The sequence below is a fragment of the Schistocerca piceifrons genome, chromosome 6 (genome assembly GCF_021461385.2).
Source record: "Schistocerca piceifrons isolate TAMUIC-IGC-003096 chromosome 6, iqSchPice1.1, whole genome shotgun sequence".
Taxonomy (NCBI): domain Eukaryota; kingdom Metazoa; phylum Arthropoda; class Insecta; order Orthoptera; family Acrididae; genus Schistocerca; species Schistocerca piceifrons.
This window is the reverse complement of record NC_060143.1, coordinates 267,790,855-267,812,191: the sequence shown is the minus strand read 5'-3', so window position 1 is coordinate 267,812,191 and position 21,337 is coordinate 267,790,855. Positions and strand designations below refer to the sequence as shown.

At 42.6% G+C, this 21,337-nt stretch overlaps 1 protein-coding gene across 1 annotated transcript in view; it reads left to right on the top strand.

Annotated features, from left to right (window-relative positions):
- Positions 1–4,465: 4,465 nt before the first annotated feature.
- Positions 4,466–21,337, top strand: part of LOC124803269 (lachesin-like) — a 217,085-nt gene continuing 200,213 nt past the window's right edge. The window contains exons 1-2 of the mRNA XM_047264452.1: positions 4,466–4,508; positions 4,563–4,765. Of these exons, the coding sequence (XP_047120408.1) occupies positions 4,466–4,508; positions 4,563–4,765 (246 nt within the window). The remainder of the gene's footprint in view (positions 4,509–4,562; positions 4,766–21,337) is intronic.

Sequence of the window (21,337 nt, the reverse complement as noted above, 5' to 3'; positions counted from 1 at the left end):
CGAGCATGGATGTGTGTGATGTCCTTAGTTTAGTTAGGTTTAAGTAGTTCTAAGTTCTAGGAGACTGATGACCTCTGAAGTTAAGTTCCATAGTCCTCAGAGCCATTTGAACCATTTTGAACTGCACGACACAAAGTTTAAAGCCTCGCTAGGGCCCGTCAGCACCGACAATGGACTGTGGATAACTGGAAACATGTTGCCTGGTCGGACGAGTCTCGTTTAACATTGTATCGAGCGGATGGACGTGTACGGGTATGGAGACAGTCTCATGAATCCAAGGACCCTGCATGTCGGCAGGGGACTGTTCAAGCCGGTGCAGGCTCTGTAATGGTTTGGAGTGTGTGAAGTTCGAGTGATATGGGACCCTAAACCGTCTAGTTACGACTCTGACGGGTAGCACGTAAGCATTCGTCTCCAGTGTGCATTCCGACGTAGTTGGACAATTCCAGCAATTCGGCACCCCACGTGTCCAGAATTGCTGCAGTATGGCTCCAGGAACAATCTTCGGAGTTTAAACGCTTCCACTGGCCACCAAACTCCTCAGACATGAACATAATTGAGGTTGTCTGGGATGTTCTGCAATGTACTGTTCAGAAAAAATCTCGACCCCCACCCCCCCTCCCTCTCCTTTCCAGGAGGATTTATGGACAGGTCTGTCCGATTCATGGTGTCAATATCTGCTGGTGAACGAGATTTGCTTGAAGGCTATTCATAGCCAGAATGAACTTCAAAATGTGCTCATACTGCTTTTTGTAAAGTCTGAAACCTGTACGTTTCCCTTTTTATTTATTACCTAGTTGCGTTTTAAGTCTACAGCCTGGTGTTATTCACAAAACTCTTCTTATGTGATTCACGAAACTGATTACTGGTACTTAGTCTTTCGTGCAGAATGAGTGTCCAAACTGTATAATAGCGTCACTCCACAATATCTTATCAGGAGTAGCTAGACACCTACACGTGAACGTTAATACAGAGTGTGTGTATCCTTCGTTGCGTGCATCTGGCTGATGAGGGTTCTGAATACCTCTGAAGGAACGGACGTCCGTTCTTCCTCAAGAGCAGAAAGTAGAGGAGGTAGTGATACTGGACGCTGGTGTCTCGGTGAAGTCGACTTTCCAACCCATCCCAAAGATGTTATAGTGGGTTCAGGTCCCTCAGACATTGCCTCAAAGACATATGTTTGACTGTCATGTTGATACTGTCCAGAGACGTCGCTCTTTACAGCACCTCAGGTGTCGCTTAACAATGACAATAGAAATCTGTTGTTTATGAGGAGCTGCTCGAAGTTTGTATCCCATTCGTCTAAACTTCCTTCCTATGAACAGGGCTATTACAAATGATTGAAGCGATTTCATAAATTCACTGTAGCTCCATTCATTGACATATGGTCACGACACACTACAGATACGTAGAAAAACTCATAAAGTTTTGTTCGGCTGAAGCCGAACTTCAGGTATGTGCCGCCAGAGCGCTCGAGAGCGCAGTGAGAGAAAATGGCGACAGGAGTCGAGAAAGCGTATGTCGTGTTTGAAATGCATTCACATCAGTCAGTCATAACAGTGCAACGACACTTCAGGACGAAGTTCAACAAAGATCCACCAATTGCTAACTCCATTCGGCGATGATATGCGCAGTTTAAAGCTTCTGGATGCCTCTGTAAGGGGAAATCAACGGGTCGGCCTGCAGTGAGCGAAGAAACGGTTGAACGCGTGCGGGCAAGTTTCACGCGTAGCCCGCGGAAGTCGACGAATAAAGCAAGCAGGGAGCTAAACGTACCACAGCCGACGGTTTGGAAAATCTTACGGAAAAGGCTAAAGCAGAAGCCTTACCGTTTACAATTGCTACAAGCCCTGACACCCGATGACAAAGTCAAACGCTTTGAATTTTCGGCGCGGTTGCAACAGCTCATGGAAGAGGATGCGTTCAGTGCGAAACTTGTTTTCAGTGATGAAGCAACATTTTTTCTTAATGGTGAAGTGAACAGACACAATGTGCGAATCTGGGCGGTATAGAATCCTCACGCATTCGTGCAGCAAATTCGCAATTCACCAAAAGTTAACGTGTTTTGTGCAATCTCACGGTTTAAAGGTTACGGCCCCTTTTTCTTCCGCGAAAAAAACGTTACAGGACACGTGTATCTGGACATGCTGGAAAATTGGCTCATGCCACAACTGGAGACCGACAGCGCCGACTTCATCTTTCAACAGGATGGTGCTCCACCGCACTTCCATCATGATGTTCGGCATTTCTTTAACAGGAGTTTGGAAAACCGATGGATCGGTCGTGGTGGAGATCATGATCAGCAATTCATGTCATGGCCTCTACGCTCTCCCGACTTAACCCCATGCGATTTCTTTCTGTGGGGTTATGTGAAAGATTCAGTGTTTAAACCTCGTCTACCAAGAAACGTGCCAGAACTGCGAGCTCGCATCAACGATGCTTTCGAACACATTGATGGGGACATGCTGCGCCGAGTGTGGGAGGAACTTGATTATCGGCTTGATGTCTGCCGAATCATTAAAGGGGCACATATCGAACGTTTGTGAATGCCTAAAAAAACTTTTTGAGTTTTTGTATGTGTGTGCAAAGCATTGTGAAAATATCTCAAATAATAAAGTTATTGTAGAGCTGTGAGATCGCTTCAAACATTTGTAATAACCCTGTACAACCATTGTGGTTGCTGAAATACTGGTAGCAAGTTGGAACTCACAAATGACCCTTTCCGCTGATACCATGGGATTCATGCAACCACCCTCAGCACTGCTCGACGGTCCCAGTCTGGTTGTAATGATTTAGCTGCGGTTATGTTTGGCATTTGCACTTCTGTCACATCACCAACACATTAATTGCGCTGTTTTAGAAGGGTTGGAATTCCATGAGTAGTAGGTTACTCAGGAAATATTGAAATACCGGCTACATTCGAAGTCTGTGAGCTCCACTGACAGACTCAATCAACTCTTATCGCCCACTACTAAAAACGCGATACACCTTGCCTGCTTTCATACTAGTGGGTCCGCCTCTCGTGGTGCCAAACACACATCAAAAAAAGTTTTGCAACACCTCGGTTCCGAGAGTTCCGAAACCTGTACAGAAAATTGGAATAGACATCGACATAAACATCATTTCCGCCCTTTTTATTGCTCATGAAAACCACACTTTGCATGCTGTACCACCATACAGAGAGACTTCAACAGGTGATGGTCCAGATTGCTGTACACACCAGTACTTCTAACACCCAGTGGCCCGTCCTCTTGAACTGATGCATTCCCGTATTCGTCCTGGCATACTATCCACAAGTTCATGAAGGCACTGTTGGTCCAGATTGTCCCACTCCTCAACGGCGATTCGGAGTAGATCCCTCACATCTTCCATACACAGCCTTTTTCAATCTATCCCAGGCATTTTGGATAGGGTTAATTTCTGGAGGATATGCTGGCAACTCTAATCGAGCGATGTCGTTACCCTGAAGGAAGCCATTCACAAGATATGTACGATGGGGAGGTGGATTAACGTCCATGAAAACGAATGCAACGCCAATATGCTGCCCATATGCTTGCACTAGCGGTCGGATGATGGCATTCACGTATCATACAGCCGTTACGGCGCCTTCCATGACCACCAGCGGCATACATCGGCCACACGTAATGCCATCCCAAAACAGCAGGGAACCTCCACCTTGCTGCACTCGCTGGACAGAGTGTCTAAGGCGTTCAGCCTGGACGGGTTTTCTCCAGTCACGTCTCCGACGATTGTCTGGTTGAAGGCATATGCGACACTCATCGGCGAAGACAACGAGATGCCAATCCATTCGTTGTTCTGCCCATCTGTACCGCGCTTCATATTGTCTTGGTTGCAAAGATGGACTTCGCTGTGGTCGTCGGAAGTGAAGTTGAGCATCAAGCAGCCTATTGCGCACAGTTTGACTCGTAACACGACGTCATATGGCTGCACGAAAGAATTATCTATCATGGGGGCGTTGCTTTCAGGATTCCTCCGAGCCATGATCCATAGACAGTGGTGATTCATCCATTGCAGTAGTAGCCCTTGAGCGGCTTGAGAGAGACATGTCATCAAAGGATCCGGTCTCTCTGTGTGTCCTCCAAGTCCGAACAACAGGCCTTTCGTTCACTTGAGACGCCTGGACATTTCCTTCATTAAAACCTTTCTGGCACAAAGTAACAATGCGGACGTGATTGACCGTGATTGACCGTGATTGACCGTCTAGGCAAGGTTGTACTACAGTCAACACGAGCCGTGTACCTCCTTCCCTGTGGAATGGCTGGAACTGATCGGCTGTGGGACCCCCTCCGTCTAATAGGTGCTGCTCATGGATGATTGGTCACATCTTTGGGCGGGCTTAGCGACATCTCTGAACAATTTAGGGGACTGCGTCTGTTACACACTATCCATAGTCGACGACCATCTTCAGGGGTTCTGGGAAATGGGGTGGTGTGAAACATTTTTGATGTGTGTACTTAACTCCACTTTACATTTTTGTCATATTGTTTGTGAGTAAAAAAATCCCTGTACATAAGAAACACAATCTCTGGCTTTTATATCAGGCTCACAAGCACAGTGGATCTCGAGTCGCACAGTGGCTGACACCTGGCTCCACCTCTCACCTGTTGCAGTGCCAGACACGTGGTCCCCGCCCCGGCTGGTGCCACCAGAGCCAGAGTTTGTGGCGCCCGTTGGTAACCTGACCGCGCCTGTTGGCAAGGAGGTCATCCTCAGCTGCGTGGTGGACTACCTGGGCAAGTACAAGGTCAGTCCGCATCGCATCCTCTGCCTTACATCATGTACGACAGGTTTCTGGTAACGACAATGTTTTCCACCTGGACTGGTATCAAAATTATCCTTTCGCCACGGTCGCTATTTCGGGCTATTAAGGTAGTTGCGTCAGTGCATATACTTCCTTTTCAGAGAATACCTTCCTCATATCAATCATGTTTAAACTAAATCTTCCTGTTGTGTACATAGTTCTGCATTGTCAGCGCGTACACAACTTTCTCACTAGAGCACGCCCCGCTAAGCACAACAGCGCAGGCGCAGCGCCCGTCTGTCTCCGCACTATGAGATGGCGCTGCCTTAGAGATGGCCCAATTTTTGCTTCCGCCGATCAGCGTAATAATATGTAACGCAGCCAATGAGATTGCTGCTAACATAGAACATTTCCTCCTCACAGATCACACATGTGTGTGATAATTAATAATGATCTGTTTAAAGTTGGTCACCGTCAATCTGCTACTCTAAGCGTGCAAGAGGCATTTCTATCGCCTGACCTAACGGCAGAAGATAAACACGCCACGATAAGACCACGAGACATGTTGCTGACACTCACCTACTTCGTTAGAGCGACAAGCCAAATAATCTGATGGTGTGTGTACCAAAGGTCTTACAGTACGCACACCACACTTCCCAGTTACCTGCTAATAGTTTAATTATATTTCGTACATCAGCCCTATTTTAGCTGTCTTTCCTACACCTGCGAATACTACTACTGGTAAATTTCATTTACTTCAGCAATATTTGTATACAGGGTTATTTGTACATGTATACTTACGTCTATCTGTGAAAGACGTACATATTGCATTATTGATGAATCCTGATATCAACTGCCGCTGTTCTTTATGATGGCAAAATAAAGTCACGTAGTAATTTCACAACTGACAGGTCTCAACAATGCTGTGTGTTTCTAGATTATAGCTATTTAGCGGTATTGTTTGAGTTACAGATAATTTAGTGGTCTGTGGAACCTTTGGTTGTTTAATTTTATCCTTTGCCACGTTCTAGAATGTCAATAAAATATTATAGGTAATATTTATGTTTGATGTTTTGCGGATAATTTGTCATGTGTACATGTGTATGTATGTTTCAGTTTTTCCAGCATTTTCATGGCAAGTCATATGATATTACACGCAAGATTTGAAATGTAGTTTCGATTTTCTCGATTATATGGTTCTAACTTTTTAAATGTTTGAAGAGATTCGATTGTTACTATCATCATCATCACCATCATCGTTTTACAACTCCAGTTTCCCGGATGTGGTGTATAAACATTCGCCATCTCCTGGTCTTCATACATATTCTGTTCCAAGGCAATTTTCCATTTGTGTCCTTTCTTCTCCACACCAGTAAATAGTATACTTGATGATACCAGCTTATGGTGCACAGAAACAGATTTTTGCTTAAATATAACAAATCATAGTGAATACAATTTGTAGTAAACTCTCAAATTAAAAGATTTTATTAGTCACGGGCTGTGAAGCCAAGTTGACAATAGAAGGCAATCATGCTTGGAAGTGTGGCTGTCTTCGGCTAAGTTCAATTCAGCTACATCCACCATAAGAGTAATCACCAGTGATGTACGATGATTCCGGCGTAGACAGCATAATTTTATTAGTTTTGCTCTATTATGCCCTGTGAAGCTACATTTGTTGGAGCATCTTGTGGATGTCCTGAACATGGCCCACGAAAGAGGCAGATGATGTGACACTTAGAGCACTTCCTACGTCAGTGCTAAATGGGTCACTAGGTATGGACTGGCCAAATTGCTCCAAAATTTTTATACCGAGCGCTTCAGGGCATCCCATCCTCAGGATATCTGCAAAACAAAATACGAACTCGTGAGTACATGCGTAAACATGAATAGTCATTGTGAGTATAAATACCGAAATTATTACAAAAAAATTTCAAAAAATAAAATAATCATACTAACAGTTACCTTCACACAAAGTATAACTTCACATACCTACGTCCTCGCAATCAGTGCTCAGCTCATGGGGAGTGGCCATTACAAAACCTAACTACCATAATAAACCAGCGGGTGGTGTGGCTGTGTGGGTACCGTAAAGTGGCGCTACTACCGTCCATAGAACGAAATAAACAGCTAGATAACAACCGTTTGGAAAATTTGTACAGAAACCGGAACAGAGACCTACACATGAAACTCAATACAAAAAATTCAAAAACGTATACGCAATAGTACATTAATGCATAAATGGCTCAATTGGGACCGATGGGCTTGGAAAGAGAGGCTAACAGGAGAGGGAGAAGGGTTGGGGAGAACCAGCATAATGGGGGAGTAAGAAACCAATCACACTGCAAAATTCATAGAAAGAACCAAAAAATGTGAAGGAAAAAAATCAGCCCAAGTACTGGATTACATAAACACCCATGCTGGCTGGTAGATAAAGGAAGACAGCAGTGATGGAGAGAAGCACCTTCATTACAAATATTGTGTCACTGCGCCGACTGAGTCCTTAATACACCACTGGGTTTTCTAATAATGTGTGCATCTGTAAGTATTGTAACACTAAACATCGGTGCATCTACGGAAGAGAAGTACAAAACTTAAGCTGCAGAGTTCTTACAAATAGGACAACGTAGTCCTATTAGTAAAAAAAATTGTTGTGTAAGGCCTTATGCCAAGGAAAATTAGAAATGAGGATTAGTTATTCGTACATTCTATGAAAATAAAAGAATAAAAAAAGTGAAAGTACGACGCAAAACGAATTATCCTAGTGGATCGGATATCGGTAGATGTAATGTACATGTACAGCTAAACAAATGATTACAGTTGCAGAGGAAATGGATGATTTACTCAAGAGAAAGGATTTCACAGGCTGAGCGAGTCAACGTTGCGTTGGCCCACCTCTGATCATTATGCATGCGGTTATTCGACCTGTCACTGACTGATACAATTGTAAGATATCCTTCTGAGGGATATAATGCCAAATTTGTCCCACTGGCGCGTCATAACGTCAAAATACAGAGATGGTCTGACGGCTCCACCAAACGTTCTCAGTCGGGGAAAGGGCAAGTGACCATGAGCCCTGGTTGTCTGGCTGTACCCAGACACGATATAGCTAGACCCCGGGGAACATTTCGAAGCGGGACTCATCAAACGGAGGCAAATCCATTCCATTCAATAAGATTACAGGCCGAAGACGTGTTGGAGACTCACTGGGCAGCGTTGGGATACCGCCATACGGCCCGAGAGTCCTTGGTTGTCACCCCGCGGCTCCCTTACAGCACAGCGATACGCCGACGATATTCTACGCCCCGTTTCTTTCCGCCAGAGTATTCGAGGGTTTTTACTGCTTATCTTTGTGCCCGTCAAACCCTACATTGGCCATAGGGTCGCCGGAGTTGAGAACGCTGGAAGCATTACGAGCAGGGCCTTTTCCAGCTTGGGATTTTGACAATCTAACTCGACAGTCGGACAGAATTTAGCAGCATATCCCCAGGAGGAGATCCAACAACACTACCAATCAGTGCCAAGCCGAATAACTGCTTGCATAAGGTCCAGCGGTTGACCGAAGCAGTAATGACTTGATCGATTTGGGAACCTATTTCCACTGAAAAAAGTCATAAGTTTTTTCTGAAATCGTAATCATTTATTTTGCTGTAGATATACATCACATGTAGCGATTCCAACCCCATTCGGTTGGTTCCTTCGTGGTATGTCACTTTTCTTGTTTTATAGTGTATTCCTTAAACATAAAAATCTGTCTAACGCTGGGAGTCTAATTTGTCCTAAGAGATAAAGCTTGCTGTAATGTAACGTCCTTGCGTATGTCGACACAATTGGATCAGCGAGTATCAACTGTCATTCATGAACAACCATAAAGTAAGAAAACAGAACACCACCGTGAAGGAAACTAACAATGTTGAAATATGTTGAGATAACTGAAAAACATGCATACACTTCTTTCAAAAAGAGATTCACAGTAGTGTAGAGGACAAAGTTTAAACAGCCTTGTGATATGTAATAAATACAGCCATAGCAGTGGGTTTAAAATAAAACAAAAGCGGTTCGGCTGAGTTCACAGAACTACAAGCCATTTAAACAAACGCCACGCAGGGGTGAGAGTCGAAGGGTTCTTGAATTTAATTGACTCTGTCACAAGTGTAGCAGTGTACTGTTTGGCGGACATTCTGAAGAAGGGCCGCACTCGAGATATAAGAATTTTTGAACAACATGGCCAGTTCATTTCTAGTGACGTAAGAAGTGATCTCCATTTTATTCCTTGGTCACAGGCCTCCTGCGTGACTTCTTGTCGCATCTGAAGACGGTGGGACATCATTTGGAGGCAGCTGTGGCCACGGAACAGCAGTGTTCGTGCATCGCGAGAAATGTACGGGTTTTTGTAGCACTGGTGTAGGAACAGGCTCTTTAAAACTCCACACAACTTCCCCGAGCTCCGTATTTCCAAGACCATCCACTACGTTCCTCTGCAACAAAAACATGACTATGTGACTATCGTATTGTGAACGTTACAGGAACGAATGGCCATGAGATTCAGTGGAGCCGTCCACTTCAGAACCAGTAGCGATTGACCACCATCTCTTGTGGCGAAAATGAGCAGACGTAGCATGGCATGTTCAATAGAGACACGGACCTACAGAAAACGTGAGAGCTGCTTGAATAACTCGATATGACCTTGCATCAGAGTTTGACCAAAGGAACCGAATTTCTCAGTGCTATGAAGGATTGTCTAAACGGTTCGTAACGGAAGGTCCTGTTGACATTAATGTTTTTATGTTGCCACGTAACATCTAGTAGCCTAGTCAGCTCATTTGATTTGAAAGTTTCCGTTACACAACCCTTCAATTTTATGTTAAATTATACGCTTTGTTCAAACCGAATGGCAGGAATAACAGGCGATTACAAAATATTTTTGACGAGTTACAGTCTGCGAGATGTACTCCTCAGCTGGTGAGGGCTCGAAAGGATTCTCGTTACCTTACATTCAACAGTGCGGAATTGTCAGTTGATTTCACACTCGCCGCTACTTCTTTTGAGAATTCTCCATGTGGAGAACATCCTAACACCAACCACCGACGAAAAATTCGAATAAGTGAACAATACAGAATGTATAATCGTCAATCATAACTGTGTGCAGTAATTGACACTAGCGGCCTAATAGAAATAACTGTTATATTTTGGTATTCGCAGAATGTGTTACACGATGTACTTTGCAAATTCTTAGGCACGCCTGCGTGTCTGAAGGAACAGACACTGCCGCGAATGACAGCATTATCAAATGGATTAAATGGATTCGCATTGCGAATACATTCAAGTCATATTGTGTTTTACGTGAGCGAATAACTACGAATGCGATTTCTGTACGAAATGTGCCGAATTTTTTAATGCTCCTTTTTCACGTTACATACCATAGCCAAATGGTCTTATGAAGACGCTACTAATTTAGACATGTAGGAAATTTAAAGGTTATCAGTGGCTTCATAAGCCGAAACCGGTTGTGACAAGAAAGAAGGATCAAATAAATAACAACCTATCTGGAAAAATATCTGCATTCATTTCTTAATGCTGACCTGAAGTATGACTGACAAAAAATATTCAACACTTTTTTAATGATTTAAAAAAGAATTCAACTGATTTGGCGGGAAGATTCGATTTTTTCGGTATGTAAATTTTGACTAGATAAAAGACAGCAAGTACAGCCGTGCGTGGGAAGCCATTGGTCCTATAAAGAAAAGAAATTATGTTGTACTTCCTAGAGATATTAATTCTACCACTAATTATCTTAAAAATCGTATTTTGGAAATTCCACCCAACCTCTGTAGACTAGAGGAGAAAGCACACAAAGAAAAACGGGGAAGAAAATTACTTTTCATTGTGGCACTGAGAATTGTTTGACGAAACCAAACTGTTAACAAGAAATCAGTGAATATGTAATTTTCTCAGAAACCTTTTGCAAAGTGAACTATTGCTCTCCCCTTACGAAGGGAATTTAGGAAATCCAAGCTCTGTAGACTGGAGGAGAAATCACACGAAGCAATGGGAGGAAGAAAATTACTTTTCATTGTAGCACTGAAAATTGTTTGACGAAACCAAATTGTCAACGACAAATCAGTGAGTATGTGTTTTTATAAAAAAAACTTCTCGGAGTGATCTACTACTTTCTTCTTTTAAAGGGAATTTGTTGCTGAAATACCTTGTTACTGTGCCGGTAAACGGCCTATTATTCAGAAACAATTTAACAATCACTCGTGTCTCCGTTGAATGAAAGATTAGCAGTACGACGAGCTTTCGACCAAGTAGCCCTTGGCCGTTGTCAAGTGGAATACAACTATTTCTGATACCTCCATAGAGAGCAAAACGTCGTTCCTTCCACATCTTACCTGTAGCACCAAGTTGTCGATCGGGCACAATAGGAGTGCCAGCTGTGGTGCTATCCCATACTGTAGGAGACTCACGTCGCCATGCCTTTTTATATAAGAGGACGCAGATATAGATGTAGATGTAGATTTAGATTGTTCTGGGGGTTCGAAAACCTGGTCGCATTTCTCGATAATCTTACTTAAGGGGTGTAACAACAGGCCTGTGGAAAATATCTTGTATTTTTATTCACAAATCCCGCTTCGTATCAAGCAATTTTCAAGTGTATTTCGTGTTTATCCCGGGTACAACATGGGCATGCAATAAATGTTTCTTTTATTATATAGGTGTTCCGTTTTCCGGATAGTCATTTAATACATTAGAAAATAGCCCGTAATTGAGTCTAAACCGGGTAAGTTTACGAAATTACAACAGAAATGGCATCTGGAGCACTTTATTTCAATAAGAGTGATAATCTCATTCTTAAATGTTTTCAAAGAGTGGCAACTATACGTCACTAAAATTCCGTATGTGGGTAATAGACAGCTAGTGTAACATATCAAGGATAGCTAACATTGGAATTATGAAATTATGTAACGACAGCTAGAGCCACATTTATTGCCATCTTACTAGGCAACAGCAGGTGTCTCTGCGTAGCTGTATCTTCGTACAAATATAGCATCAGATACCACAGAAGCTATACAAGCTATAGCGGTGTAGAGAGCAGTTCTGATGCGTGCATCACATTGTAAATTATTGGATTCCCGCTATCACAGTAAAATTTAAGATATTTCTGGTCCACGATGATGGTGGCATTTTATGTAGTATACTTTGGTCAGCAACCACATTGTTAAAATTCTTCTGGATGTAGTGGGCTACACCCCAGAGCCACATTTTCGGCAATGGCACAGTCTTCCAGGCAACAACACCGCTGCAATTCCAAGTAAAATGTCAATTCGATGATCACATTGTTTTAAGAAACTGTAATATGTCACTGCTACTAATCACTTGCGACTTTCCCTCGAGATAAAACTTACTTGGAATTTATGCTATCAACCGACACCCCGTTAAGCCCTATGAGAATTGCTTTTTCTTCCCAATATCTTAGTATCAGCGTTAAAAAGGTTCCTCAAAACATACCGATGTGTGCCAACCGTATCTGCTCAGTAGCTTAGTTTCCGTCATAAATAAAAATGTGCTCGTTATGGAGAATTTGCTGCCTAATATCATCTGTTTTAAGATTAATTCTTGATTTTTCAACTGGATGTACTCTGTTGGAACTTGTTTTCATTCGAATAAGTCACTCTCTGTTCCACAAAATTAAGTAAATACCATATGAAAGCAATGACTTAACCTGTAGCTAAGCTTTCAACTATCTGTGAAACTCTCACAATGAGAGCGTAGTTGTCCGACTATATACCAGCAGAAATATTATATGTAGTTAGAAATTTATCAGGCATAAGTATTAGGTAGTTTCCTGAAAAATCGATGGATAAAGAGTGGAAAAACTGTAAGATGGCAACATTGTGTGAAAATAAATACTGTAGGCTAGTCTCATCACTTAATTTCTGGATAGCTACAGAACTGATGTTAACGATTAGTTAATGTGCCTTAAGGGGCCATGTTTATGTGACCCAGCGTATTATGACACCTGTCAGAGACGGATAGAAACTTGTGTACGGGGAGCTTTATTCCTAGCGAAAAGACATCGCCTTCTTTGTTGCGGTGAGCAAACGGTCAGTTACTCTTGGACCCGTAGCAGTCTTTGTGATGAACGACCGAACTTGTTAATGTAGTATCCTCATCGCAACTGTAGAGTCTTATACTGTAAGGAAGCAAGGGAGTGGATGTGGCTATGGGTGACCGGTCTTCTATTTCTACAGCACAAATGCACACGTGCATTAATGCGGTTCTTTATTTACATGAACTGGATACTTACCTTTAATAGTGACCATATTGTGTAGTACAACCTCTTCGGTAATAGTCCTCTTGCAGACAAAATCGGTAACCTTGCTATTAGAAATTTTAGTCTCACAGCTGGTCCAGCTATGGTAACTAATCTGGTCTCTATGTACCGTCGTAGTTACTGATGTGATCTGAGCCGGCTCTACAACTCAACTGACGGCAGCCAGACTAGAGAGTCGAGTCAAGCCCTCTGGTTAGCTGAGGTGGCCTACTACATTCTGCTGAGAAGGCGGTGGCAGCACGCGTCTCTGGCCTCTCTCGTGACAGATACTCTTGATCCATCGCCCACTATCGATCTTCGCCTACATAATTTACCCACTGGTGTGCTGGCGAGAGCTTACGCCAGCACAGTTAACTGAGGACAAGCAAACATGAATTGCCGACAAATGCTGGTTTCTGTGATTTCATGGTGTGATATACACTTCTTCATGTCATGCAAATATTTCTCGATGTTTAATTGGTAACAAACAATGGCATTTGTTAATTCTTTCATTTACAAATGTAGAAAGTTTCGATGTAAGGTGCTCATTCGACTACAATAGTTGTCACGATCGTGATGTCTACATCATTGCCTGCATTCCACAAGCTACCTTACGATGCAAGACGATGGGTTCTTATGACAGCACTAGTCATTCAGCTCTGCTATATTTACTTCACGAATGGTACGCAAAAGAACTAATTTTTGAAAATAACAACCCACTGTTAATATTTTAAGCATTTGATAATTATGGTAAATAACACCTGATTGAGAAATGTTCATCTTAAATAAATGGACTGGAATCGTGAGCGGCAAGAATGTGGGAAGATTGATCAGAAAAATTTATTTTTAGGAACAAAACTGCTTTTGGACCAACGTTATACAAGTACAGTTGAGGAACTACTATCACCCATGCAATGCCCATTATCAGTAACGAGATTCGTTGTGCCATTATCAGCGTTTTTAATCGTAACTGCTACACTGCTGACCATTGAAATGCAGTTGATAAATGGGTATTCATTGGACAAATATATTATACTAGAGCTGACATGTGATTACATTTTCACGCAGTTTGGGTGTATAGATCCTGAGAAATCACTACCCAGAGCAACCACTTGTGGCCGTAATAACGGCCTTGATACGCCTGGGCATTGAGTCAAACAGAGCTTGGATGGCGTGCACACGTACAGCTGCCCATGCAGCTGCAATACGATACCACAGTTCAACAAGAGTTGTGACGGACGTAATGTGTCATGCCAGATGCTCCGCCACCATTGACCAGACGTTTTCAGTTGGTGAGAGATCTGGAGAATTTGCTGGCCAGGACAGCAGTCGAAAATTTTCTGTATCCAGGAAGGCCCGTACAGGACCTGCAACATGCGGTCGTGCAGTACCCTATTGAAATGTAGGGTTTCGCTGGGATCGAATGAAAGGTAGAGCCACGGGTCGTAACACACCTGAAATGTAACGTTCACTGTTCAAAGTTCCGTCAGTGCGAACAAGAGGTGACCGAGATGTGTAACCAATGGCACCCCATACTATCACGCCGCGTGATACGCCAGTATGAAGATGACGAATACACGCTTCCAATATGCGTTCACCGCGATGTCGCCAAACACGGGTGCGAACCTGGATTCATCCGAAAAAATTACGTTTTGCATTCGTGCACCCGGGTTCGTCGTTGAGTACACCATCGCAAGCTCTCCTGTCTGTGATGCAGCGTCAAGGGTAACCGCAGTCATGGTCTCCGAGCTGATAGTCCATGCTGCTGCAAAGGTCGTCGAACTGTTCGTGCAGATGGTTGTTGTCTTACAAACGTCCCCATCTGTTTACTCAGGGATCGAGACGTGGCCGCATGATCCGTTACAGCCATGTGGATAAGATGGCTGTCATCTCGACTGCTAGTGATACGAGGCCGTTTGGATCCAGCCCTCCTGAACCCACCGATTCCATATTCTGCTAACAGTCATTGGACCTCGACCAACGCGAGCAGCAATGTAGCGATATGATAAACCACAATTTGCGATGGGTTAGAATCCGACCTTTGTGAAAGTCAGAAACGTGATGTTAGGCACTTCTCCTCCTTACACGAGCATCACAACAACGTTTCACCAGACAACGCCGGTCAACTGCTTTGTGTGTATGAGAAATCGGTCGGAAAGTTTCCTCAAGTCAGCACCTTGTAGGTGTCTCCACCGGCGCCAACCTTGTGTGAGTGCTCTGAAAAGCTAATCATTTGCACATCACAGCATCTTCTTCCTATCGGTTAAATTTCGCGTCTGTAGCACGTCATCTTCGTAGTGTAGCAATTTTAATGACCAGTAGCGTAAAAGACAAATGGAACTGGCAAATGGACTTTGAAGAGGGAGCTGTAGTGCAATTACCGGGCGTTGAGCGGGTTGCTGGAGGCGAAACTGTAGACGCGCTGGAACCGGCTAGTGATTTGCCGACAGCGGCGTGAAGCCAGCGTGCACGCGCGTAGGTGTCAGCTGCTCTCATCTCCCGTGATGCGGAAGCATGGAGGTGTTAGCCGGCGGCGCACGGTCCTGTGGCAGCTGCCTGCGTTGTCTGTCCGGCGGCGCATTGATAGCTGTCACTTAGATCGCGCGTCCTGCGTGAGCTGCCACACGCAGCCGTACCGGCCGACAAGCTCGTGCGTGCTGTGCGAGCGACAAACACCCGCTGCAACAGCCGAATAGCTGTTTCTAGGACTGCCGACCATAAGCGGTACAATCATTTTGCTCGTGATTATGGCACCAAAATCCGTTTCACGTAGGAAAATAAGGCGAACAAGAACAGTTGTGCATGAACTGTACAGAGGGATCTTTACGAAAAATTTAAACTTTTATATCTTCATCTGATATACGAGGACACACATAAATATGCTTGACTCTCTTAGCAATGGATTAAGATGGAGCGGTTGTTATGTGTCCACAAACTTTCAACAGGGGATACGTTCAGAAGAAAACTGACTTAAGGTGCCCTTGGTCCCGGGATAGCGTCCTTTGCTATGCGATAAGTACAGAATTAAACTAAATGCTGAATTAAGATCCATGTGGTCTAGGAGTAACATATTTAGCTATTAATCAACAATGCAATGTGTCCTGGGTTACAACCCAGGAACCGCTGCTTAGATTTTAGCTGAGATAGCATAGTAAGTTAACTACAACCGCATCACATCCTGTGTGTACTACGTTTTATTTATACTCTTTACGTTCCATCTTAGAGTACGTTTTTAATATCTTACCAAGGTAAATTAGGTGTTTACACACCTATCCCAATATATGAGGCACACTAAATTCTTCATAAAACACATGGAACTAGCAAGAAATTTTGCCGATATTTGATTACTGACATCGCATGAGGAACCATCGCTGATTCCAAGGAAAATGTTTCAAAAAATAGGAATAGCCTGCATAAATTGTGCATAAATCATCTTTTGTGGAGAAAATTGCTCAAATGTATTGTGAAACAATTTGTGTAGAAGAGAAAAATATGATAGGTTAGAAAAACATTTCATAAGCTTAGTTAGCTCTACATAATTTTGAGCATCATTTGTGTCAAATGTTATTTAAATGACTTCATATTTCGCTCTTAGACAGAACCCTTCACAAAACATTTGACCAAATCTTTAATTTATTTAGCTTTTGCAGTTCTGTTCATAAAGTATGACATTTGACACCTCATTTTGCTTCCTAATGTCTTCTGTTATCTAAATGTCCTAATTAACTACTTGAATCGAAGGAAGCAGTTTTTTACAGTTACATATCACATTAATGTAACTTTTCATGGGTAAAATAGCTAGGATTGTAATAGGTAAAATATCTGATACCTCATTCACACAATCAGGAGCAACTGTGGTTCAAATAGTCAAATACTTCAGTTTTTCCACACATCAAGATGTTTGTCTGAATATCCCAGATTACTTTCAAGCATTTTTTTTCAAAAGTAGAACTCATTCTGGTCATTTAGATACCCCATTTGCCCAACTTCGGTTTTGGCTATGAGAATTCAAAAAAGATAGCACTGAATTTTATAAAGAGTCGTGGTTCAGGTCTGCTTAAACATTTGTCCAAAATGTTATGTGCCTCTTTACATGGTATCGTTAAAAAACTCATTTACATATCTGGAACGGTTCATGAAATATGATGATTATGCTGGTTATTATTGTTAAAACCACGTTATTCCCAAAGCACATAGCTTTGGGCACACCAAGTTCGCATTATACGCCAGACATAAAACCCAATACCTCGAGAACGGAAGTAGATAGTCTTCTGATCCCAACTTGAAATACAATTTCAATATATTGGCTAAATTTCATATGCTGCAATACGCGACCTAAAATGAACCAAATACAAACGCTACTCAATGTGTATTCATACCTGCAAACTTTAGAAATTTCGTATAATATTTTACTTAATCATAATTATCAGAATAACTATAATTAACATCGAAAATAGGCTCAGGGTTTATCGAGCTGTAGATACGAAAGAATATACTTTCCTCCTGAACAATAGTCCTAAAATCAGAGGATAAGTACTTCATAGGAGCTGGCATTTAAACTCTAGCATTTTCCGAGAGGCATCATAGCTTCTCTGATATGCATGCCGCAACGATAAAATTGAAACATGTCTGAATTCAAACATCACCAGTTACATGGAACGGCAAATAGCTAGCAACACAGACGTCGCTGTCCTAGGATGCTTCTGCAGCTATGCTTACGATCACAATTGTTGGCCTGAAGGTGTCCTGTACTGTCAGTTTCTTCTCTTGCTTACACACAACGCAATCTCAGATGCCAGTCAGAAGTTTTGCCTCCGCTGTTGCAACGACAGATGACCTCCGGGATGATCACTTTGGACTGGTCACAGCTACCTCCCTGGGCGTGGCCACAGACCCGTTAGCTGAGCATTTTTTACATCTGAGCCGTTAAATTGTTGTTCAACAAAGTCATTAAATATTTTCCATTGTCCTCAAATCTCATGTAGGAAGACTACAAGCAAGTTATTGCCACACGCCTCTCGCTCGCATATCAGACTGCCTGTTGTCAGTTAATAGTTGGCGCCTTGGGCACTGTGAGTGCGTCCATTGCATACCACATGCAGACCCTGAAAAGGATAGTTTCTAGGTAGCTCCCCATTGCTTGGTAAACTGCATATATCTTTTTATCTCTCGTTTAACAATGTGTTTGAATAGGCGCCCCTTCCATACTCCTCAGCAACGAGATCGGTCAGTGTCTCCTGGCGTACAATAGCTGCTGGCTGAGGAACCTGGGTCATCTCTCTTCATAAGGTGCACGTCTGTCAGACGGTGTGGCGAGGTCCTTCCACAGAGTGCGAACAAATGATTTATCTCAAGCGCTTGTTATCCCTAGGACGTGATGGAAATATCAGTGAGAGTTCAAATATTTATCAAAAATTGTTTATTTTTGCACAAAATATTATATAATATCAAAAAGGGAGCATCATCAGCTATCCTTAGATCATATGAGGATGTAGTTGACACACAATAATTTTGAGAAAGCTCATTGCGGAAGATTTAATTTCTACTTCTTTCGTATAATCTATGGTTGACCATTAATGACCAAAGCCGGTAACATCTTGCTGACATGATTGTACCAGAAAATAAATTATTTCATAAACGAACAAGTTCGCCCCTCGTGGTCTCGCGGTAGCGTTCTCGCTTCCCTAGCACGGGGTCCCGGGTTCGATTCCCGGCGGGGTCAGGGATTTTTCCTGCCTCGAGATGACTGGGTATTGTTGAGTCGTCTTCATCATCATCATTCATCCCCATTACGGTCGGAGGAAGGCAACGGCAAACCACCTCCATTAGGACTTTGCCTAGTAAGGCGGTGCGGGTCTCCCGCATCGTTCCCCTACGCTCTGTAAAGAAGCATGGGACTTCATTTCCATTTTTCCAAACGAACAACGGTTGCCAGTAAAACTGCTTATTACCTCTTAAATTTTTTATTATTTTGCCTGTCCTTGGTTGTAAGAAGTGAAATGTTACATGATTCTCCTTGCAATAATAGAACCGAACCACTCGTTAGCAAACATATGTTTCAGTCATAAAACAATTGAGCTACCGATTGAACATCAGTTGGTACTCATTCTGACGATTACTTCTCTTAACAAAGTCCAATTATACACCCAACAAAGTTGTGCTTGATAATTATTTAAGGTCGGAACCATGATAGCGGAAATATCACACATTTTATATATGTGACCAGGTCTCTCTGCAAAACGGGAAAGCAAATGCTTCCGCCTTTCCCAGTTATATTGTCTCTTTTCGTTTTCCCATTTTTTTCGCTACCTATACCACTATCTCTCCTTCGCCCATTCTGTTTTCCTCCTCCATTGTTGCCGGTGGGTGTATATGTACAGGCACGTATTTATTCTTAGTTGTTTTGTTTTTCACGAACGAATATAAACTACCTTACTGTAGGAACTGTTCCTGTCAATGGTTCTGTCATTATTGTTCTGAGTTTTTGATTGCTTGTAAGATGTAAGCTCGCTTGCATTTCGTGTGTTGTAGCGTGTATTCTTCTTCTTCTTCTTCTTCTTCTTTTTCTCCTCCTCATCCTTTGTCCCACATCAGCGCAGAGTCGGCATGGTTACTAATGGATTATGGCACGGTCAGTTCAATGGGTAGCCGGATGGCCATCGTCTCGCCACTACGTCACACTCTCAAATGGAAAATGTGCACCCGAACTGTCTGCGTGGAGTGTTATTTATGTGGAAGTGAACAAAAATTTTCAAAATGTTTGCGAGTCGTGTAGCTCAGGCGATACTTATGCATCAGACCGGTATTCACCTAGTGGCATGAGGGAAACTGCCTAAATCCAACATTGTGCCTGATAGTTATATTTCATTGATTTTCTACTTATCTACATGGAACACCCTGTTCAGCATATCTTGACAATGACTTCACTCAACAAACTCTAACTGTACACCCAGCACAGTTGTACTGGATAATGGGTTAAGGCCGATTCATTATAATAATATAAAACACAATGAAGTTTTAGAGTCAAATGGGGGAAATGTCCTTCAAACATTATTACGTGACTGTAGCCCAAAGATATGAGGAGATTATCTGTACGTAAATGATTTGGGAACAAGTAATGAGATCTGCGATTGGAGTGCTTCCATGCTGGCAAAGGGACACTGAACTGAGCTGAGAGTGCAGGGTAGCTATCTACAGTAGTGGTCAGCACCGTCACAGATGGAGTTTGAGAATGATTTTGTTTCATGGATGGGTACAGCTATGGAATGAGGTGAATGAGATCTTGTGATTATGGGGAGATAAGAGCGTTACTTAATCACTGATGCGAGGTACTGTGATCCGCGTGCACACACTTGCTCATGTAACTTATCTGAAGTCCCAAATCCTATTAAAATATGTCTCAAACCTTAAGAAAGCCACTGAAAGAAGCTGAAGTCTGACTGCACATGGTGATGGTATTCTCCTGAGACGCTAATCCGAACCTTACATAGGACTTTCTCAGCTTTTTCTGATACATTATCGCCAAACTAAACAGCGGGCTGTTGTTGGCTGAATTCAGTCTTAATTAGTATGTGATGTGATAGTCCAATTGTTATTGCTAGAGTGTCACGACTCAAATGTTTAATGCTCTTACAAACCATACAGCGAAGACAGGTAGTAGTGCGTTTGACTATGAGGAATACACCTTGATAATTATCATTGCCAAAAGCTGCGAGGCTTAAAGTCCTGTATCTCCTACTCCGTCAATATTTTTCGTTAACATTAAATCTGGAATAATGTGGCTCTGCGTCGTGTGGTGGACGGACTGTAATGGAACGAAGATCATGTTGCTGGAACTAAAAGATTTTAATTTAGAAGGAGTGTTTTTCAACAAGTCGATGTTCGTACCTTCGATTGCCATCATATGAAGCTTTTGACGTTAAGTCGCAGTCCGAGAACGCTCTACCCATTTACAATCCACATTGATTTACACTGTGGATTAAATTCCGGGACTACAAAATCCGTCAGTACTGTGCAGTTGTGTCAACACTTCGTTACAGTTTCCTGGCGCTGAAATTTCTGTTCCTCTTTAAAGTAACAAACCCAGTTTCTTTCCCTGTTTCGTCAAATACCGATCTTTCCGTAGAATACTTCAGTAACAGTAGCATTTCAGGTAAATCTCATAAAGTAAAATGCTTATTTACTTCACAGTGAATCGTCTTATTATTATTAACATTAATTATTTCCTTCATTCATCATCTGAATTCACTTGTTCAAGCCAACAA